Below are 24,233 nucleotides of genomic sequence, written 5' to 3' on the forward strand. Positions count from 1 at the left end.
GGTGTTGGTGAGGATGCAGAGAAAGGGGAACCCCCTTACACTGTTGGTGGGAATGCAAACTGGTGCAGCCACACTAGAGAAGAGTATGGAGGTTTCTCAAAAGCTAAGAATGGCCTAAATATTTTAAATAGTATGGCTTTTAAAATATATGCTTCTCTATTTTCTTACAACATATAAGATTATACCCAGAGGCAAACTTGATAATTATGAATGGACAATCTAAAATGATAAAATCAACAAACTTTTTTCTACAAAGTTGATCTTAGCTACAAGAAAGTCTTACTCCTCTAATTTTTCCAAGAGCTTTACCACTCATTTATAAATGGAGAGAAGTGGGACCCTGGGTGGCTCAGTTTCCTAAGCGTTCAACTTCGGCTCAGGTCATGATCTTGCGGTTTGTGAGTTTGAGCCCTGCATCAGGCTCTGTGCTGACAGCTCAGAATCTGAAACTTACTTCAGATTCTGTGTCTTTCTCTGCCCCTTCCCCACTTTCACTCTGTCTTTCTCTCTCTCAAAAATAAAATAAAAAACATTAAGAAGAATTTTTTTTTAATGAAGAGAAGCCTACCTTTCTCCATTTTCTAAGTTGCCAATATTCTAATTCTAAATATTTATATTAACCAAGTTCTAATTTTTATTGCTTGCAGCACACAAAATGATTGAGAAATACTCAGGTAATGTGGGAAAATATGCTCCACAAAAACGAAAATTTGATGTAGTAAAAAAAAATTTAATGGAGACAAAAGTTAAATATTGACATTCATTTTTTTTACTATTAATCATAAGGTATGAATCAGAATTGTTGTCAAAATTATAACAAAATAATTAATAATTAGTTCCAGGAAGCTACAATACATATGAATTTAAGAGGAAATACTAAATTTTACTAGAAATAACACATACTAAATGTTTAAACCAGTACATGTTAACTAACTGATGCAGCCACTTTGGACAGGCATCAACTACAGTTTGAAATAGCTTGAGATGAACTGCTGCTACTCCATTTACTGGAATTTTCACTAGGGTTGTCTGTTCTGGCCAATTTCCAAGCAGACATGAGGCCAGTTTCCTTCTGTCAGTGAGCCAGATCTCACCCAATAAACAGAAGAGGGAGGTTAGTCTCGTTTAAAATAAACAGCATTCTCCAGGGTCGCCTGGGTGGCTCAATGGGATAAGCACCCAACTTCGGCTCAGATCATGAACTCAGCGTTCATGGGTTCGAGTCCCACGTTGAGCTCTGTGCTGACAGCTAGCTCAGAGCCTAGAGGCTGTTTCAAATTCTGTATCTCCCTCTCTCTCTGACCCTCTCCTGACAGCTAGCTTAGAGCCTGGAGCCTGTTTCAGATGCTGTATCTCCCTCTCTCTCTGACCCTCTCCTGTTCATGCTGTCTCTCTCTATCTCTCAGAAGTAAATAAACATTAAGAATTTAATAAAATAAATGACATTCTTTTGCAACTATGCTATAAGTAAAATGTTTGAGATTTACATTCTACTTGTATTTGTTACCTTTTGTGAATGTTTTACATCCTGAAGACCTATGTTGCTTATCATTAAAAAAAATTTTTGCTACTCCAGTGTAGACTGAAAGTGTTAAGCTACTGTTTCTTACCTAGAAATCAAAATGCTTGGCTAACCCACACAAACACATCCTAGAGTACTGGTGAACTTTTAGGTTCCTTCATGTTTAGCTCTCAACCTGTTACATGAAATTAATTATTATCTCCTTCCTTCCAGTTAGTGTAGACAAACTATATATATATATAAGCTACCTTCAAAACAGTTTCCCTATTATTCCATAAAATTAATTTTTGCCTTCATTCTTATAAGAAAATAAATTTCACATACAAAAATTTTTGTATGCTTTAATACTTTTTCTCATTCATAAAATGAGCGAGGAAAGTATAACATCTCTAGGATCACTTCTGTTACATCTCATGTCAAAGACTGTAATCTAGAAATAAATAAAAATAAAGCCTACTTCATAATTGATTTTCAAAATTTTTTGCTATATTTAACAAACTTACTTCCAAAACACCTGTCAAATATTTAGTTTAGAACAACTTTGTTCTAATGTTTATGCCTAAAATGAAATTTTAGATTCCAGTGGAAAAAATATTTGATTATATTCTGTGTATTGATTTACCATCATCAAAATTTATGTCCACTCACAAAAAATACTTCTTATTTTGGTAAGATCTATAAAATATCTCTTAGAACTCTGTAATACACTAGTTTTAATAGTTTGTCATTTAGTTCATGCTTTTGAATATAGGGACAATATTTGTCACATAAGAAGTAATAAGTGGTAAAATATTAATGAATTAATGAGTTATACTTAGGTTAATACCTTCATATATTAGATACTTGCTACATAACTGCTGATTAGTAACTTGATAAGTAAGTATAAAGGTATTCAGAGATTGTGCTTTTAGAGATTCCTGTATGCTCCCTTTTAAAATACGGAGTTAAGATGTTTACTTCAGAAAAGGGTTTTATATGTCTTTAAATGTCAATTTATTTTTTGTTAATTTTTTTAATGTTTGTTTATTTTTGAGAGACAGAGGGAGATAGAGCATGAGCGGGGGAGGGGCAGAGAGATAGGGAGACACAGAATCCGAAGCAGGCTCTAGGCTCTGAGCTGTCAGCATAGAGCCTGATGCCAGGCTTGAACTCACAAACTGGGAGATCATGACCTGAGCCAAAGTCGAACGCTGAGCCACCCAGGCCCTCCTAAATGTCTATTTAAAACAATTAACAATAATGGAAAATTATTTTAGTTGGCAATGAGGACTTCTATCAAATTTACCATTAAATACGGTATAATTATCCGTCCTTGTTCTTTAACACTCTTTTTCTTCTATTCTTTTTGAGTTATCTCTTTACATGGACAGGGGGATTATACAGTGGAGAGACCATGGTAGGGATTCTCATGGCTAGGTTCTCCCACCTCATGATTTTCTCTACTGACAGAAATAATTCTAAGGAGCCCCAAGTCAATCTCACACAGATTCAGGAATATTGCTCTCTGAGAATTCTAATCCTGCTTTCTCTAACTGAGACAAATGCAGGTAAAATTCACTCTAATAGAGCTTTCATAAAGAGTTGATAAAGTCATGACAAAACATCACCAATCTATGGCAAAATCTGTGGTAACTCTAGATTATTTTTTCCGTAAACATACAATAGCCACTGAATCTTAAAAGTAGAAGAAACTTTATGGACAGAGGAGAGAGCATAGCTCATTTTGATACAGAGTAGTCTGGAGAGGTAATGTAGCATCCAGACTGAGGTTGTCCAATAGCAATATAAAAGAGCAATATGTGTAATTTGTAATTTCTAAAATAATTGTGATAATGTGTGTAATTTAAAATCATCTATAGTCATTTTAAGAAACTGGTAAAATTAATTTTAATATTACATTCTAAGTAAATATATTTAAATTTTTCTCATTAAAAATACATGTGAGGTGATCTATGTGTTAATTAACTATATAGTGGGAGTCCTTTCACAATTTATACACATCACCACAATATACATTTTATTTTATTTTATTTTTTTAAATGTTTTATTTATTTCTAGGAGAGAGAGAGAGAGACAGCATGAGCAGGGGAGGGTCAGAGAGAGAGGGAGTCACAGACTGAAACAGGCTCCAGGCTCTGAGCTGGCAGTCAGCACAGAGCCCGACACGGGGCTCGAACCCACGAACCGCGAGATCATGACCTAAGTGAAAGTCGGACGCTTAACCAACTAAGCCACCCAGGCGCCCCATATTTTAAATATCTCACAACTCGGTCAATTATACCTCAATAAAGCTGAAAAAATTCAAATATTATTCAATGTTTAATCAATATATACAAACTCATGAAATATTCTAATTTTTTAAACTAAGCCTTCAAAATCTGGTTTGCATTTTACAACACATCTTAATTCAAATGCAAAATTGTCAATGGTTAAAGTGAAATTTAATCCTATTAAAATAATAAAATTACATTTAACTGGAAACTAGTTTAAACTGTTTCAGTTTTTAAATCTAAATTAATTTAATGTAATTAAAACTTCATTGAGTCATAGTAACCACATTTTAAGTGCTCCATAGACAGATATGACTAGTAGCTGCCATATGAATTAGTGCAGATCTAGGTCATTCAAGACAAGATGAGGAGGCCTTCAGTAATTCAAAGGGAAGTAAAAAGATTAGAACTATATAGGTAATTCTGAGCATGTCTGAAGCAACCAAGAAAGAGGTAGTGGCCCTCTGCTGTTGTCTAGAAAGTGGATAAACCACAATATGGATAGCTTATGCAGGGATAACTATAATTTATCAATTAGCATTTAAATACCATCTTTACATGCTTATTTCTGAAAAGATGCTTCCTTACTTCTCTCCTTCTGTTGGTAAAAATGTGATTATTGCAGTCCCCAAGGATACCTGAGTTATCATTTCTGATTTCTCAGTCTCTCTTTAATGTTATCTATCTATCTATCTATCTATCTATCTATCTATCTATCTATCATCTATCTATCTATCTATCAATCATCATAATCTATCTCCCTAATGAGGCACTAAGTATTATTCTGTTTGAAAACATCTTCAATATTGGTTCCCTCCTTTCATTTTCCACTGACACCCCTCTAGTCCAGGCTTTATGCTTAATCATATCATACTTGCTGAATTGCTACAAAATCTTTCCCACTGATGCTATTCCAGTCTCTCCCATCTAATTCATACTGTATACTTCCATTACATTAACCTTTATTTTTTTTAAAATTTATTTCTGAGACACACACACAGAGAGAGAGAGAGAGAGAGAGAGAGAGAGAGCGTGAGCAGGGAAGGGTCAGAGAGAAAGGGAGAATCTAAAACAGGCTCCAGGCTCTGAGCTGGCTGTCAGCATAGAGCCCGACATGGGGCTCGAACCCACGGACCGTGAGATCATAACCTGAGCTGAAGTTGGACACTTAACCGAGTCACCCAGGCACCCCTATATTAATCTTTCTAAGACATCACTTTCATGATCTGACTCCTCTATTAAAACATGTTCACAAGCTTTCATCTGTGCCCAGAATAAACCCCTAATTTTTCTTACTGTGTATATGTGTGTGGGGGAGGGGAGGGTTGTGGGTTTGTTTGTATGTGTTTACTTCTCAATCATTTTGGTACCAAATAAAAACTTTTTCCATTTCTGTTCGCCAATTCTTTAATAAATTTTTTGTCTCTCTCCTCCTATCTACTGTGATCTCCTTAAAGGTAAGAGTTGCATATTGCTCTTATCATAGAACCCTCAATATGTTATGTTGTAATTGCACAATGGTGCTTAATAAATATTTGTTAATTTGAAATAAATACAATGGGATCCCGGCTGACAAACTGCCTTCTTATATGTTTACTGGATAAGAACATGAAGAGTTTAGGTCAGGGAAACAAATAAACTTCAAAATCTACCCATGTTTCACTCTTGTTTTCAAGTACTGTGCTATATTAATTATACTAATTTATAATGATGCCAATACCAATATATATTTTTATTTACAATCAACATGATCAACAGAGCCCCCAAGAAGCTGACTTATTTTTAAAATAACATGTTACTTTGTTTTCAATTGACAATATTTTGTTTATTTTTGGGGGGCAAGATTTTTTAATAAATCTTGTGACTGAAGAGAAGAAGAAAGGAAATAGGATTAAATTAAAACTTTACCATTACTTAATATGGAGTAATAGCCAATTTATATTACCTTCAACAAAAATTAAACTCCATACTTTGAATGAGTAAAGAGGTTCACCATTTTTCTAGAAAATGGTGTTGAAAGGGAAATCATTTGAACAAATTTGTTCAATGAAACTCTTTGAGCCCACGGACAAATAAAGGTTTTTATTTTTGAAAAAAATAACATTTGTCCTTTGAAAATTCCAGCAATGAGTAAGTAAGAAACAATTATTTTATGACTCTTTAGTAGGAGGAAGTTGGTTTGAAGAATTAAAAAAATAAAGTCACAGTATTAAATTCTCTTGGTGCTTAAATAATTTATTTGATATTTGCTATGTGTGCATTCATTTCAATCCTTGACACACTTATCTTCCATACATGAAAAGTAGTGGTCTATTTAAGAGACCTTAACAAATGACAATATTTTTGAAATGTACTTTATAAATACAAATATTTCAAAGAGAAGGGAGAAAACTGTTGCATGAGTAGACAATAAAATTCTGAGCATTTCTAATTTACAAAAGTATGCCTACTTTTTTTCACTAAATGAATACAACCACTTAAAAAATATGTGTGTGTATACACACACAACAGTACAGAAACATTTCAAAGTGGCAAGTTTTTAGTGCACTGCCAAAGTGTTACAATAACTGTCATCCATAGACATTCACGTGCAAACACTACTGGACAAGTACACTAGAGCAAATAAGAGAATATTCGTTAGCAGAACTCTATGGCAAAAACTTTAAAAAAGGAAAATAATTAAACAGAAATCTCATTTGAACAGTATATAAAATAATCTCATTTATCATCTGAGTCATATATATATACATACATACACACACAGTATTTTCTAAGATGAGAAAACAGTGGCAGGAAAAGATCTATCTATTAAAAAATAAAAAAAAGAAAGGCATAGCAAGGACTGGAATGCACGTACATGGAAGTGAAGTGAGGATAAAGTTAAGCAGAAAGTAACAGAGATCGAATGGAATGAATCACTGAAGTTGGATGAGTGGAAAAGGAGAGGTGAAAATGATTTCTCTTTGTTTTAAGCTATGTATAGAACTGTCAGTCACTAGGCAAAGCCCATTTGGAATATAAGTTGGCTAAATTGTCATGAGTTATGTCACCTACTTTGCCAAAACTACAGTGTTGTTCTGAAGCTACACTCATATAAGACAGCCAGTTTACACAATATTCAGATTCATTCTATCTTTTCAACTCTGAGAAAATGCAAACAATGAGCTCCTTAGACCACAAAGGGAGGGAAACCTCCTCTATTTTATTATCGGAGCTTCATACAGTAGCAGGCTCCACAATCACAGTGAAGTCTGACTCTGGAAGCAAAGATGGTGACAAATTCATCTAATGGAAAGGGATACAAATATACCTGTGAGCAATGTCTCCTCTCCTGGCATTTCCCCACAGAAATTCCTAGAAGTGGGGAAGGTAATTATTCACAGGAGAAAATAAAGAGATTCCCTATCCTGCCTCAACCTAAACCTCAGAATATTTATTGCCTAAAATGAATACGATTAAATTATCTCAATTTCTCCCTTAGAGTAGGGAGGCCTGAGAGGATAAAAAAATTATATAAATTCCTCAAATTATGCCAAAGCACAGAATACTTTTCCTTACATATTAAAAACTTGAAAAGAAGAAAATTCTAAAGTATGTTAGTTATGTGTATGCATTACTGTGATCATTTAACAGCCAGGAAATTGAGGCTAAATTATCAAGACCACTTATCCCACACAACTTTGACCCTGGGTTTGTTTCCTATCAAAATTCAGGCTGGCAATTTCAACAAAAACAAATTCTGCTCTCATTTAAAAAGGCCAGGAAGTTATATAAATGGGGAGAACAGCCAACATTTTATCGTAATCCTGTTTTTTTCTTGTTAATTATATCACTGTTTAAGAAAATATTCCAGCATTGGGGTGCCTGGGTGGCTCAGTCAGTTAAGGCTTGTCAGTTTGAGCCCCGCATCGGGCTCTGTGCTGACAGCTCAGAGCCTAGAGCCTGCTTTGAATTCTGTGTCCCTCTCTCACTCTGTCCCTCCCCTGCTCATACTTGCTCGCTAGCTCTCTTTCTCACACACACAGGAATAAACAAACATTAAAAAATTTTAAGGAAAATATTCTGGCATTGAATATTTCTATTAAACTGTTACAAATGCCTTAAACATCATTTCCTCCTCCACTACCAGTAATTCTAGAAAAACAATCCATGATATCAGAAACACAGGTAATCATGAATAAATGCATTCAGCAGCAGCAACTGCAGATATCATAAAGAGAGAACCAGACATTATATACCACCTGATAAAAAGAACATTACATACCTAGGAAATATTCCTGCCCAAAAATCATATTTCCAATCTGATCAAGTCTCTAAATCCAACTATCAAATTAAGGTAATAGAGGGTAGAGGAACTTAACACCAGAAGGACGTAATTACAAAAATTTAAGATTGTGGAAAATGCTACATGTAAAACAATCTGTGCAAGTTAAGAGACAAAGGGGAAACACAGATGAAAAACACACTTAAGAGATTTATTAAAATTCTATATTCAAAATATTAAAATAAATATCATTTATGGGACAATTGCATATTGAATCTGACTGGATATTTATTGGTATTAAGGAGTTATTGTTAACTTTAAGTATGATAATAGACTTGTAATTTTTTCCAAAAGAGCTCACACTTTATATAACTATATATAGAACAATTATGGTTGAAATTATGTAATATCTGCTATTTGTTACAAAATAATTGTTGAAAAGGCTGAGAGTGAAAATTAGATAAACAAAATTGTGAACTGATTATAGCTGATTTTGGGTGCAAAGCATGTGGCTGTTTCTTATACTATTATGTATGTTTGAAAAAAAAGCACATGCAACACCATCACTAAAAAATGTCCTAATTTTTCCCATGGAAATAAGCTTATTATCAAGGAATCACAGAGTTAAAAATACCTTAGAAACAATCTATTTAAACCACCTCATTTTATAAGTAAGCAAATTAAGGCTCAGATAGGTTAAGTCATTTGCTCAGGGTCACACAACTTGACATGAGTCAAGATCATAATTTAAATCTTCAGACTTGTAGCCCAGGACTTTGTTCTTTTACAAACCTATAAGAAATGACTGCATTTAAACATTTAGTCCAGAATACACTTAAAATTGAGTGTAACTCATAAAAGTAAGCCATGTGTCAAGAAATTAACAGTTGGTTCATACCAAAAATGAGCTGCCAGTCACTGTGATAAGATCTGTTTCTTTCTGAGAACCATGGTTTCCTGCTGGATTGGAGAATCCAAACTGGGTTTCTTCCTCCCGTCCAAAGAAGTCAGAGTCAGGATGTACATTCCATTCTGCTTTGGTTGGCGTCAGGAGTTCTGAGACACTGTTTTCACAAAGGGTGCTGGAAGGAGTCAGAGCATCCGTGTCCACTGTTAGCTTACTGCTGGGGGTCAAAGCTTGGGGTTCTTGACTCGAGTTTTTCATAGCCAAAGGGCCCAGAGATGCCAATGGCCCCACACTTAGACTTGAGGAATCACCCATACCTAAAGGACTCTGCTGAAAACCAGAGGCTGTCGTTCCAAAAAAGAGAGAGGTATCCAGACTTTGAGGAAGGTCACTGGTGGCCATCAAGGCCCGAGGGTCCACAGCCTGCCCTAAGGAGTTATTATTAATAGCAGGGAGGTTCCCTGCCAGAGTTGAACTCACAGAAGCCACATCAATAGTCAAGATTCCAGAGTTCACCAGTGCTGTGTCCAGCACTGCAGCAGAACTACTGCCAGGCACATCAGAGAAGAGAGACACTAGCTCTGCATCACTGAGATCACTCTGTCCCTGGCTAGTAAGTTCACTGCTGGGGGTAAGAGAATTTGCAGCTTCTAGCTGAGCTAAGAGATCCTGGCAGAGGTTGTGCCTTTTGGCCATGTGGGTCTTCATGCTGTGCTTGGATGTGAAAAGTTTATTACAAGTAGAGACTGGGCAACGGCTTTTCCAAGTGTCCACGTCCTGCAAGTGTTTCTTGGAGTGAATGTAGAGACTACTGCGAGCAGAGAACCTGGCACAGCAGCCTTCCACAGGGCACACAAAAGGCTTTGTGCCCAGGTGGGTTATGCTGTGACCTTTCAGGTGCTCGGCCCTCGTGAAAGATTTCCCACAGCCTTCCACAGGACACATGAACCTCCGGTCATCATCGTGCTTCCTTTTGTGCCTTAAGAGTTTGGACATGCTGGTGAAGTTCCAGCCACAGCCGTCAAAGTCACAAAGGAAAGGTCTCTCACCGGTGTGGCTCCGCAGGTGAATTTTCAGGCGACAAGCCTTGTCGTACTGTTTGCTGCAGCCAGGAAACGAGCAGGAGAAGAGTTCCTGTTCCCTGAAGTGGGCACGGTTATGGGAAAATAGGGCACTCACTGTGATAAATGTCTTCTTGCAGCCGGAAAACGCGCACTGGTAGGGCCTCTCGGGCTCGAAATGGCTGCGTTGGTGGGCGCTGAGTTTGGCCTGTGTAGGGAAGCTCTCCTCGCACACCTCGCACTTGAATGAGTTCTCCTGCTCATGGCCCTTCATGTGTGCCTTGAGGTTATATACTGTGGTGAAGCTCTTGCCACAGCCCTCCGCAGGGCAGCCAAAGGGCCGAAGTTTGTCGTGCGACTGCAGGTGCCTCTTGAGCTTGTAGGAGGTGGTGAAAGTCCAGCCGCAGCCGCCCAGGGGGCACTTGAAGGGCCGCTGGCCCTGGCTGCTGCTGTGAGTCAGCAGGTGCACCTTCAGCTGGTGCTTCTTGGCAAAGGTTTGTCCGCACTGGGCCTCGGGACACAGGTACAGCACCACCCCCGGGCCTGGGCCTAGCGGCCTGCGGGGGCTCTCAGCTGCTGCCCGGCTCTCTGCCTCCTCCTCAGGCGCCGGGGCGGGCGCCGGTTCAGCCGGCTCCGCCAGCAGGAGGTCGGGCGGCAGCTCTGGGCAGTCGCTGGGCTGCGCTGCGTGCAGGACCCCTGCTTGCGGAGCCATCAGACCCCCAGACTGAGGGACAGGCGCGACCCCAGGCTCCCAGGCTGCCGGCGGGGGCGTGGCAAAGGTGAGGACACCATTCTCAAAGCGCAAAAGCAGGTTTTGGTTGCGGATGGTGAAGGTGCTAGAGAAGGCCATGGCTGGTCCCAGGCCTGGGGAGGGAACCGGTACTGGGGCTGGGGCCGGGGCTGGGGCGGGAACCGCAGACTGGCAGCGGGGCCCTAGTGCCTGGCGGCCAAGTGGGTTGCCGCCACTCTCACCCTTCTGGAGCTGTGGGCCCGACTCGGCCTCCTCCTTTCGTACAGGCCCTGAGGCCTGGCGGGCTCCCGAGGTCTCCACATCACCACCCACTGGGTCCAGCAGCACCAGGAAAAAATCATCGCCGTCGCCGCCGCCGCCACCGCCTCCAGCGTAATCTGGCCTCGGCGCCAATGGGCTTTGGCCAGGGCCCCGTGAGGCCGCGCTGGCCTCCTCGCGCCGCCTCCCGGGCCCGCCATCTTGGAGGTCCGGGAGCGGCAGGAGTCCGCGCGCGGGGACCTGGCCAGCCCGCGGGTCAGGGCCTCCGTGGACCCGGCTGCCTCCCGCGGGGATACCAGCACCGCCGCTCTGTCGCGTCCCGGGAGCCAGGAGCAGCCTTGGGCTTTCCATCTCGGTGTCTGTGAGGCTCTGCGGGAACCAGAGCTGAGGAGGAGGAGCGATCCCGCCCCCTGCCGCGGGCCTGAATATGTTCCTGAAAGGGGAAAAAAAATGTGCAGTGCGCAGAAACTGGCCCTATCAGATATTAAAACGTGTTTAACGACATAGTGATTTAAATATTCTGGTACGGGGTCTCTGGAACAGAATAGAAAATCCAGAGGCAGAGCCTGGTGTGCATAAATAGTTGTTCATTCAATATTTGTAGGAAATCAGGGTCTTCCCAGATAATGAAGAAGTGACAGTTCATTTGGTTAATGGTGCCGGAATACCTAGGAATCTATTAAATGCAACTTAAATTCGTACATCACTATATGTACCAAAATAAACACCCCAGCCCCTCCCAGTGGTAAGCATGGTACTAAGTACTTTTCACATGTTAAAAATTGTTTACTAGCTGGCTGGCTGGGTGCTATGAAGTTTTGAGGTGATGGTGGGTTGCTCCTGAGCCAATGGCCAATAAAAAATTCTTGAGGACGTCTTCGGTGCAAAAGGGGATAGCACCTATGGCAGGAAAATCTGCACTGGGGTGGTGATGGGTAACATAATATATCATCACGTAGGGAAGGGATGAGGTATAGAGTAAATCTCTAAGGAATTCTGGAAGCAATGTTTCCAGGACCTTGAGGAAAATGCCATTTTAATATAAATGTTTAATAAAACTGTTTAGTAAAACCTCATTCAAGAGACCCTTTAGATGTAAATCCGGCGGGGGTGGGCATAAGCTTGTAGTATGACTGCCTGCCTATATCTTGGGGCAGTTGAGACAAAGAAAGTTTCCAAAGGAATTTTTATATGATAAAGTAGACTTACAGGTTCCTAGGCCAGGAGGCGGTCAGGACAGGGTCAAGCCAAGATTCCCTTTTGCCCTTAGCAAAGTGTCATCATCAAAGTAGCTGAGCTCCTAGAGGGAGGTCACTGCTGGTTTCAAGGAGTGGTCAATTCGCTATAGTCAGTAAAGGAATTTAATTTTTCATTTGCCTTAGTTTCCCACATCACCATGGCAAGCACCTAAACCTCTTTCCTTTCCTCTTGGGTAGCCAGGAGTGTCCAATGGATATCACACATATTCCACCTGGGTGGGAGGTGCTGTTAGCCTGTACTTAGCCTTCAGTTTACCCCATGTTCCCTCATCTGTGGGATTTATCAATCCAGTGAGTGAAAATTCCTGAGACAATGCACTATGTGTTGACATTAAACTGCCATAGTGCTAACAAATTCTACTAAATTTTTTTTTCTAGACAACTTCCATATCTAGAACTGTCTTGAGCAAGGTCATCAGAAAAATTTGTCTCATAGTTAATTTTTTTGGCCTGCTAATTCACAGATTAGAATAAGAAGTGAGACCAAAACAGATTGCCACTGTTCAGCTTAGAAATGCAAAGCCTGGAAGATGAAACAATTGATATTGAATTCTGGAAAACCCAACCCATTCCTGTGTTCTCCCTATTCAATGCACAACCTAAACCAACTCTTTGCATTACATCATGGCAAATCTCATACACAATCTTACAGCATTTCTCGTAACATTCCTCAGCTAATCTTAGATTATCCAGCATATGGAGGTCTCTGGACAGGAGTAGTGATTAAATATATTAAGGTTAAACCATATGTCATTGTGATGGACTCTGCTGAGAAAAATGCACAGATGACCATGCTTAATAGTCCTCATGTACCTGCTTGCATTTCAGTGTGGTGGTCCAGTCTCATTGTAATGTATTTGGCTTATGATGCTTAATGATTGTATTAATGATAATGATGATCTTCTCATTTGTCTGTCTTCTGTGATTTGGAAAATGATATAAATATATGGTGAGGGGCGCCTGGATGGCTCAGTCGGTTGAGTGTCCAACTTCTGCTCGGGTCATGATCTTGCATTTCCTGGATTCTAGCCCCATAGCCCCACATTGGGCTCTGTGCTGACAGCTCAGAGCCTGGAGCCTGCTTTGAATTCTGTATCTCCCTCTCTCTCTGCCCCTCCCCTATTTGTGCTCTGTCTCTCAAAAAAAAAATTAAAACAATCTTTATATATAAAGTGAAATATCTAGCAAAAGAAAGGTTTACAGTGATGACTTGATTATGGGGTATATATAGTTTAAGTAATCCATTCTTTCCTCTTGTTTTAATGATAAAAGACACTTGCTGATTTCTCGATAGGAAGAACAAGTTTTTCATCCCTAACAATTGAGACCGCGTCAAAATTTTTACTTCATATATTTTCTTTCTATACATTTTTTGAAGGAAGACATTGAAAAAATCTGAGATATATAGGAGTATATAAAACATATCTGCCGGGTTTAGGTAAATTATAAAAACAAACACCCATGTAACCAGGACCATGGTCAAGAAATAGACCATTGCCAACTTTCCAGAATGCACTGTGTTCCTCCTATTCATAACCCACACCCTCTTTTATGGATATAGTCATTATCTTGACTTTGTGATAATCATTTCAGTGCTTTTCTTTATAGCTGTTTTCTTTATAGCTTTACTACTTGTGTACACATCCCTAAATAATACAGTTTATATGAGGTTATATATGGAAATCTTACTATGTGCTTACTTTGATGGCTTGCTTCTCTCACTTGTATCATTTATTTGAGAGACTCATCCATGTTGTTCACAGTAGCTGTACATGCTTTGTGACCATTATTGACTAGTAATCCAGTGTATAATTTTAGCGAAGTGATTATGGTATGATTAAACATATAATTCTACAGTGGATGGACACTATGGTCATTTCTAATTTTGATTCTTATGAAAAATGCTACAGTGAACAATCTTGGACATTTCTCATGGGACACATATGTAAAATTTATTGGATATACATCAAAAAATAGAATCACTGAGATACAGGGTGTGAATATTCTCAGCTTTTCTAGATGATGCCAACTTGTTTGGTGTAGTAGTTGTGCTAATGTACAGTCTCACCAGTAGCAATTCCTGATGCTACATTGTTTACCTACACCAAAGATTGCCAGAATTTTTCTATTCTATTTTCAGTCTTGTACTTACTAAGTTAATGAGTTCTTTATGTGTTTTAAATACCAGTCCATTGGTGGTTATATGTTGTGAACAAAAAAATCCCCTTGCTCTATTGCTTTTATTTTCAGTTGCATATGTTATGCTTTATGAACAGATCTTAGTTATATTATGGTCAAAATTTATTATTCTTTTCCTAATGGTTTGTGATTTTCTGTTTTAAGAAATCTATCCCTGATCTGGGGACATGAACATATTTTCTATACTGTCTTCTACAATATTTATGGTTTTGCCTTTTACAGTTATGTCTTAGTCCACCTGCAAGTGATGTTTGTGTATGGTGATGAGTAGGGTTCTGTTTTGTTTCTTTGTTTTAATTTGGATATCCAATTGTCTAAGTAAGCACTTATTGAAAAGTCAGCTCTTTGCCAAGTGAATTGCAATGCCTCCTGTGTCAAATACCTACCTATGTATGGGCTGGTTTCTATGCACTCTGGTGAATGCTGTGGCCGTATTAATCTGTCTATTTGAAATACCACATATCAGTATTACTTACTACAAATCTAAAGCCAGTCTTGATATTTGGATAAGGCCAGCCAATTCTTCCTTGTTCTTCAAAAGTGTCTTGGTTATATCTGGCTATTTTTAGTCTGTTTAAGTGATCAATTCATTTGAAAAATGTACACCAAAAGCCCTTTGAGGGGTTCAAATTAAGATTATGTGTCAATATTTATTTGTTTGTTTGTTTATTTAATGTTTATTTATTTATTTTTGAGAAAGAGAGAGAGAATCTGAAGCAGGCTGCAGGCTCCAAGTTTTCAGCTCAGAGCCTGGTGGGCTCAAACCCACAAACCATGAAATTATGACCAGAGCTGTACTCAGATGCTCAACCAACTGAACCACCCAGGTGCCCCTTCTTTAATTTTTTCAATGTTTATTTATTTATTTTGAGAGATAGAGAGGAAGTGGAGGAGGGACAGAGAGTGAGGGAGAGAGAATCCAAAGCAGGCTCCACACTCAGCATCGAACCCGATGAAGGTCTCGATCTTATGACCTGGAGATTACTTACTGAGCTGAAATCAAGAGTCAGATGCTTAACTGACTGAGCCACCCAGGTGCCCTAGATTGTGTTGAACTTTCAGATTTGTCTTATTTTCATATTGAATGCTTAGTTCATGGATATGGTCTATCTTTCCTTTTAATTAAAAAAAAAAAACTGCCTTAATGTGTCTCAATACTAAATGTATTCTCTCTCCAGAAGAAGACATTTTACCCTAGGTACTTCATATTTTGCAAATACTATCTTTGAAATTTTCATTTTCTAAATTTGTTGCTGGTAAATAGAATGCAAATGTCTTTTGAATGTTGATTTTTCATGGTACAAATATTTAAACTCTTTTGTTGATTCTAACAAGTTTTCTGTAATTACTTGTAGGATTTAAGGCACAGAATCATAATATCCACAAATAATGTCAGTCATACTCCTTCCTTTCCGAGAATTTTGTTCCCTTTTTTATCCCTTACTTTATCTGAGCAATAGTGGATACCTTTATCTGATTCAGCTCTCAAAGAGAAAAGTTTTAATAATCCTAAGAATGATATTTGATGTAGATGTGTTCTGTAGCAATATGAATCCAAGCAGGGGACAGAAAGTGTACAAAGGATAAGGGAAGTTTAACATAAACATAAAGATTAATGTAAAGAATTATTAAACTGTGAAAAATGCATCATATATAGAATATATTATTTCATATGGCATTCTGGGACTGAGGGAGAATGCCTAATGAAAGACAAATTTAGAGTGGGGGGACCTCTCTAAAACTGGAATTCATACCTCATTGGAGAAGGTGTGGGTGAATGTACTAGATGGGAGAGAAGTTTGCTGTTTTTTGGGATGCCAAAGGCTGGTCTACAAAACCAGAGCTGGTATACCGTTGCAGGGTAAACAGGAAGCTACTCAGTGGAGCACATCAATGTGGACAAGCCACAGCTGGCAGCCAGTATGTAGGTGTTGTAGGAATAGGGATGCTGGTAGGGTTGGAGGCCTGGAGCTAAAAATGCCCTGCATATAGGATCAGAAGGGCCTTGATGTTGGCAGGGATGCAGCACTGTGAGAACTAGAGAAGGGTAGTTGTTGGGGGTGAGGAGGTTGGGCAGGAAAGAGAAAGCAGAGGGAATCAGTGGGCTGGTGGTTTGGATCACAGGATATACCTATGAAGAAGGCCCAGAAAGCTGATCACCAGGCCACATTGGCATTGCACATTTCGTGAAGACATTTGTTTTTGGCTCATGCCTGGAGCAGAGCAGGTACCTCCATATCCACACTTTTGAGAACCAGAAATCACAGGAGAGACACTTCCTCTTTCAATGTCCCTCCGATGTCTTCTACTGAGAAAGTATAACATTGTGCTCACTTTGAAGAAGAAATACTTGAAAATATCTATTATCATAGAGCATGTACTGAAGGGTGAATTTAGAGTGGGAGACAATACATTAACAACTGGATTCATGTCTTTTATCAGTTTAGGGGATTCACTTCTATTCTTGGTGTGCATAAATAGTAGACACTCTACCTGCCATGGTATTTTTTAGCTCACCCATGGAATAGTATCATTCTGTTATTTATCTGGTAAATGAATGATTAAAGCAGGAGGACTGATCTCCTTTCAGATGCTTTAATAGATGGCATAGGATTCTTCGTAGACCCAAAGATCCCTGACCTGAATTGAGTTTTGATGCAAAACCCAGGCTCTGGCAGAAAGCGTTGTCATGGGATTAAGGTTGAGAGCTTGTGAGCCCTGCATTCTAGTCCTACCCATGGTTGTCTGCTCCACCTGCAAGGAAAACCTTGGCATATGGTGAGATTGCTTCCTTCACCATAAGTAGTCTCCTAAGGATGGAGTACTTTATACTTTAAATGTTGCTTGCATTCCTGGTAGCTGCACCTAAACTAAACAGGGAGGGAAGATGTGTGGATTTCATTTAAAATCACCAACAGAGCCCTGACCATGAAGGAGCAGTACAGAAGATTCCTGTGTTAGTCTTACAAAGTGTGCATATTTAACATTGTTGTCAATTTGAATGCTTTAATTGTACTTCTCTCAATTGGTTTTAGGTTCTAAAATGGACAAACATTGGGGCGCCTGGGTGGCTCAGTCGGTTAAGCGTCCGACTTCGGCTCAGGTCAATGGTCTCACGGTTCGTGGGTTCGAGCCCCGTGTCGGGCTCTGTGGTAACAGCTAGCTCAGAGCCTGGAGCCTGTTTCAGATTCTGTGTCTCCCTCTCTCTCTCTGACCCTTCCCTGCTCACGCTGTCTCTGTCACTCAGAAATAAATAAAACAATAAAAATTTTTAAAAAATAAAGTAAAACGGACAAACATTGATGGGAGAATACGGCACATATTTTTGCCATTCTTAAAGGGCAAGCAATCCATCCTTTAGTGATTAAATTTGTAACTTACATTGAGAAGTAGAAATATTTTAATTAAAATCTTTTCTCTTTCAGTGTGCCCTTATTCAATAAGTAGAATAAGATACCACTAAGTCAGGAGAAAAAAAAAAAAAACTTAAAACGTTGCTCATCCTTGTATTTTTGTACTCTCTTCCTAGTACTGCCTATGTATAAAGCATATTCATCTCTTGTGCTCAGAAACCACACAAAACAAATTAACTCACAGCTTCTTTTACACGTAGGATTGGACTGGCTTCTTATCCCAGGCACCCTGAGACCTTGTACACAAGGACCTATGTATGAACAAGAAGATTGTTCTTTAAATGCTGGTTGGACCTGCTGCCCGGTCCATCTCTCTCTCTCTCTCTCTCTCCTCTCTCTCTCTCTCTCTCTCTCTCTCTCTCTTTCTCTCTAAAGTTTATTTACTAATTGAGAGAGAAAGAGGGAAAGAGAGAGCACGTGCAAAAGTGGGGAAGGGGCAGAGAGGGAGAAAGAAAGAATCCCCAGTAGGCTCCACACTGTCAGCACAGAGCCAGATGCCAGGCTGAAACTCAGCAACCATGAAATTATTACCTGAGCCGAGACCAAGAGTCCGATGTTTAGCAGACTGAGCCACTAAGGCACGACCCCCAGTCCAGCTCTCTTAATTGCCACTTTGTTAATGGTTAGATACAAATGTGAAATCTGAAACTTGTTTATTAACAGAAGAAACAGCTCTCTAGGCCTGCCACTTGGGTAGGTGTAACAATTTAGCATCCAAGTAGGCACCCGGACTTGCTAGAAATCATGAAGAACCAGGTTTTGTGGAAACAAAAAGCTCCAATCTATAGCTTCTAAAGGTTGGCTGTGTAGCTATGGTGTCTCTCTCTGCCGGAAGAATTAGAATTTTAGGGTTTCCCATGAAGCATGAGCTGGGAGGGACCTGTGAAGGGTTTCATCTTCACAGTGACAACCAGAGTGAACCTTGCCCTCTCACTACTGAACCCCAGCATAAGTGCAAAAGTGGATAAAGGAGGAAATGTAAACAGCAGAAACATTCAGTCTTACCTGCTATGTCCCTCATCACAACCTGTCATACTCTGGCAGAAAATGCAGAGTGAGAGCCAAGGTTTCGGAGTTCTGAAAATTCAAGTAGTTCTCCCTGGTCCAAAGGAGGGAAGAGGGTATGGGGCTGGGGTAAAATTTGTGTTTATGTGTGGGGACCATTTGCACTTTGGGCGAACTTGACAAGTACTGCACCACAGAAATCTCCCCCATGCCCTGCCTTGTAAACCGCTTTTCAGTCAAAATGTAATACAATTCCTGAGGATATTAACATAACATTAAACTCCAATTTCCCCTCAGAAATGTTATGGGTGTGAGATTTTTCTTTCGTTCTCTGTTTCTATTTTCTACAAATACCCGAAAACACACTCAGTGATATCATAGCAACTCTAAGATGTTGCCCAGGCCCTGTTTCCCTGGGAAATAGCTTCCACAAGCTTAGCACCTTCTATCACAGAGGAATTTAATCTCAAGAGAAGAACTGGTCATGTCAATCTTCTCCCTAGAGAGAGTGCTATGAACAGCATCACTCTGGGACCAGAAAACGAACCAGGGACTATGGACTGAGCCCTCCTCTGGAAGGGTGCACTGTATGTCAGCAGAGCATGTGGCTGGGAAAACTGTCCCAGTTATTACTTCAGCATGGAACTTTGCAGGACCTCTTCCTTTGTCCTTCAGCTCTATTGGAGGTTTTCATGTCCTGAATACAGCTTAACTTATCAGAAAGATACATGCTACATTTCATTTGCATTTTATCTGTGTGATCTTGTGAAAATAGAAACCATCCTCTATCCACATTTATTTTCAACTTTTGTCCATTTCACCATTGTCCTCACCTACTTCTTGTGCTCTGTAGGAGTGTGGTCCCCAGGGCACTCATCTGGGTCTGAGCATTGCGCTGAACTCTGTAATTTTAACTGTGGACTCAGCACAGAACACAGGGCCTGTAATGAAAAGAGGTTCACAGGCAGGTGGCTACTTTAGTCAGAAGAAAAAGACTTTTTCCTGCAGCCTGTCCAGCAGGAAAGTTACTAGCTTCACATCATTTATCTCACATATGCAAATGTAAGGTTCTTGCTTCAAAGCCCAGTGGACTCATATGGTCATTTTTCTTCCTCAGCATCTTCCAAAGTCTCCAGGCCTCCACTGAGGAAAGCTCTTTAGTTTCCAGCCACCTGTTGCATTTTGCTTCAGTCTGTCTTGCATATGACCTCTTTCCAAGAAAAAGCACTTCCCAAGGTTGCAACCTTGGAGTGGGATCTTAAAGGGCAAAGAATTATTGGGTAAAAGATGAACTATGGACAGTATTGCTTGGAAATTTTTGGTAATAGAACAGACTAACCCAGTTAGGATACCTGAGTATTTGAATCATCAAGTGGTATTTGAAATAATTGCTCATTGATTTTTCATTTTCCTAACAGCAGGTAACTAGTCCAGAGCCTTCCTTAAGTATTAGATTTCTGACATATTATTGGGCTCACAAGTGGTTCCCATCAGAATCAGACAGGCTTCTGGTCTATCAAACTGAAAAGCCAGACCTTGCTTGAGATGCATATTACTAATAGCAATGAAAAAAAAGTACATTTATAGCATATGAATAAGTAGTTGGAAAATATGACCCAGAACACACAACAAACAATAGCACATTAAAATAAACAAATAGAAAAAAAGCGTTGAAGATGTTTATTCATTATTTAGTTTAAAGAAATGCTAACTTAATGTTCATAGCAGCTTTTTCAACAATAGCCAAATAATGGAAAGAGCCTAAATGTCTATCAGCTGATGAATGGATTAAGAAGATGTGGTTTATCTATACAATGGAATACTACATGGCAATGAAAAAGAATGAAATCTGGCCATTCATAGCAACGTGGATGGAAGTAGAGGGTGTTATGCTGAGTGAAATCAGTCAGGCAGAGAAGGACAGATACCATATGTTTTCACTTATAAGTGGAACAGGAGAAACTATTTGTTTTTTTTTTTTATTTTTTTAATGTTTTATTTATTTCTAGGAGAGAGAGAGACAGCATGAGCAAGGGAGGGTCAGAGAGAGAGGGAGTGACAGACTCTGAAACAGGCTCCAGGCTCTGAGCTGCCAGTCAGCACAGAGCCCGACGCGGGGCCTGAACACACGAACTGCGAGATCATGACCTAAGCGAAAGTCAGGCGCTTAACCGACTAAGCCACCCAGGCGCCCCCAGGAGAAACTATTTGTATAACAAACAGCATTGGAAGAAAATAGAGAAAATATTTCCCTCTGGGACACAGGACATGTTTGTTTGCTGTTCTGGAACACAAAGATAGTATTTTCCTCTTAAGAATTTTGCTAAAATCCCCTTAAAATATTGGAGCTTCCTACACTGTAATAATGTAAACCCACTGTGTGCTTATCATATATACTTGCAGTGTTCCTCATAACCAGCACTTGATAAACTATAATAGTTGATGGAATTTGCTCAGCTGGGACCTTAGAATGTGAGTCATGACTGAAGTTTACACTGCAAATTGATTACACTTTGTTACTTAGAGTTCTATTAAAAGTACAAATTGTGGGGCGCCTAGGTGGCTCAGTCGGTTGAGTGTCTGACTTCAGCTCAGGTCATGACCTCACAGTTCATGGGTTTGAGCCCTGCGTCAGGGTCTGTGCTGACAGCTAACTCAGAGCCTGGAGCCTGTTTCAGATTCTGTGTCTCCCTCTCTCTCTGACCCTCTCCTGCTCATGCTGTCTCTCTCTCAGAAATAAATAAAACATTAAAAAAATCTAAAAGTACAAATTGCATAGATTTGATCTCAGCTCATCAGCCAGATTAATCAGAGTGGCTGACTGACATATTACTATATAAGTGAGTTAAAGATGGCCTGTATATTGGCCCTAAAGTGGTTTACTTTTTCACAGCAGGCTGGATTATCAGCAAACTCAATTTTTTGCACATGCATTGCTTTAAATGTAAATGAAGTATTTTTATTTACTATTTCATGTGTGTGTGTGTGTGTGTGTGTACTATTTAGAGCTTGCCTGCTTTGTATACCCCACAAAACTGCACGTAATATGTGCTAGCCATAGTTAAGACAAACCCAGAGGCTATACAACACCATTGTTTGCCTTCAGAGCACTCTGACCCAGGGACTCCTCTAGCTGCTGAGCCATATCACCTAAACAAGAAAGCCCTTTTCCAATTTCCCTCTCCCCCAAAAGTTGTCTAGTCCCTTCTTCTTCTGGGTAGTCCCCTCCTGTAGCTGACTTTGACAGGTTTCCTGTTGTGAGACACTTTCCCTTTCAGGCAACCTGTCAAAACCTCTCCCAAACAAAGCATGTTGGGTGCTACTGCCAACTTGTGGTCTTATCTTTTTTCTTGATTAGACTAGAATCTAGAATTCATCATAAATGATGAAGAGGATGGGTGTTTGGTCATTAAGGAAAAATTGGCATGCTGTCCACCCAGTCAGTAGGACAGTTAATTGGCAAATCAATCCTGGACAGCCATAAGTGTTAGGACACAAAATTTGGAATGTCTCTGTGTGAATTTGACATCCCTTTTATCTTTTCTATTCTACATAATACACTTTTAATGGTCTGCCCTTGTGCCTCTGTAACCTGGATGAGCTGCAGGTCCAGCATTTGAGTGAACCCACACCATTAGTATGTACTCTCGAGGTCAGAGGCACTGAGTAGCCTAGGTATGGAAGTCAGACCACCCATCTGGATGCCCCAATAGGTAGGTATTGAATGTTGTAAGACTTCTGCACCTGAATAGAAAAAGAGGGCGAGTGCATACCGCTGGCAGAAGAATGGGCTCAGTCAGCTAAAATGCTATTTAAAGTGACTAGAGCCAAGGATTTTTATAGATTTGCCACTCCCAGGATTCTGAAGGAGGTGCGTGTCCTGATGAACAGGTGCTCCAAATCATGAGACTTGTGCTGGCCTTACTGGCAGGAACTTCTGGAGAGTATGTCTGGGCCAAATTACTGGGGGAAACAAGATGGAGGGAAAGATAGGTGCTCTCTAGAAGAAAAGTCAACACAGTGTCACTGCAATTAGGCCGAGGATAATTTACCCTCAACTTTGCCAGTAACCACACAGAAATTTATAAAGACAGAAGGACAAAAAGGAAGAAACAAGAGGGAGGGGCTTAATCCTCTTGAAGGAGGAGATAAACCCTCTCTTTGCCCTGGGACATAATCTCTCCTTAAGGACACAAGCCATAAAGCAAATTAAAAAAAAAAAAATGAGTTGCCTGGCCAAATAGAATGTATCTGGCAGGGAGCCACCTCCATCCAATGGGGATCCCAATTTGGATTATCTCTGGTAAACCGATGGTGAAATTGCAATACTTGCTAGGGTTAGATTACAACCCCAGGCAGACATTCCTTTCTGAGGTTGCCTTACTTTCTGTCACCTGTCTCTGATCACTCTCAGTAACAGGTATCCAATATTATATAATGATCTTGCAGTTGTAGAAAGTCATCACCCTTTAACCACATTAACTGTGGTTTGAGTTCCAGAAAAAAAAAAAAAAAAAAATTCGCTGACTGTGTCAGATCACAGGTGTCAAATCTTTCTAATCCCATGAAGCATTCATGCTGTTAAGGAAACCCACCCCACCCACACAAGTGGTGACCAACTTGAGAGAAGAATTGATGAAAGGGATAATTACCCACTTAACTATTAAAATCAGCCCAGGGTTTTAAAAATTCAAATACAAGTTTATTATTTTTTGTGTACTTCGAGATACTGTTTATATATAATATATTCACTTATATATTGTGAAATGATTGCCACAATAAGGTTAGTGAATATTCCATCCCCTAATGTAATTTCCATTTTTTGTGGTAATGTTTAAGATCTACTGTCTTAACTTTCAAGAATATAGTACAATATTGTTAATTATAATGACCTCAGAACTAATTTATCTTATAGCTGGAAGTTTGTACTTTTTCACCAACATCTCCCCATTTCTCTCACACCCTAGGTACTGGATACCACCATTCTGGTCTCTATTTCTATCAGTTCAGCTTTTTTTTTTTTTTTTAGATTTCATATATGATTGGGAATATAAATATGTGTAGTTCTCTGTCTGACTTATTTCACTTGGCATAATATCTGCAAATCTATCTATTGTCACAAAAAGCAGTATTTCCTTTTTTTGTTGTTGTTGTTGTGTTTTTTTTTTATTTTTTTTTATTTTTTATTTTTTTACAAATAGTTTATTGTCAAATTAGTTTCCACATAACACTCAGTGCTCATCCCCAAAGTGCCCTCCTCCATGCCCATCCCCCCCTCCCCCCCACATCCATCAGTCCTCAGTTTTTGTCAGCATTCAAGAGTC

The 24,233-nt window shown here is 39.6% G+C and overlaps 1 protein-coding gene across 1 annotated transcript; it reads right to left on the bottom strand.

Moving 5' to 3' along the window:
• Positions 1–7,781: 7,781 nt before the first annotated feature.
• Positions 7,782–11,399, bottom strand: LOC120227358 (zinc finger X-linked protein ZXDB-like). Its single transcript, XM_039225490.1, has one exon. The coding sequence runs from the start codon at positions 11,382–11,384 to the stop codon at positions 8,949–8,951; it is 2,436 nt and encodes an 811-aa protein (XP_039081421.1). The 5' UTR covers positions 11,385–11,399; the 3' UTR covers positions 7,782–8,948.
• Positions 11,400–24,233: the final 12,834 nt, after the last annotated feature.

This window comes from Hyaena hyaena, unplaced genomic scaffold (assembly GCF_003009895.1).
Source record: "Hyaena hyaena isolate Hyena2069 unplaced genomic scaffold, ASM300989v1 scaffold_2250, whole genome shotgun sequence".
Taxonomy (NCBI): Eukaryota; Metazoa; Chordata; class Mammalia; order Carnivora; family Hyaenidae; genus Hyaena; species Hyaena hyaena.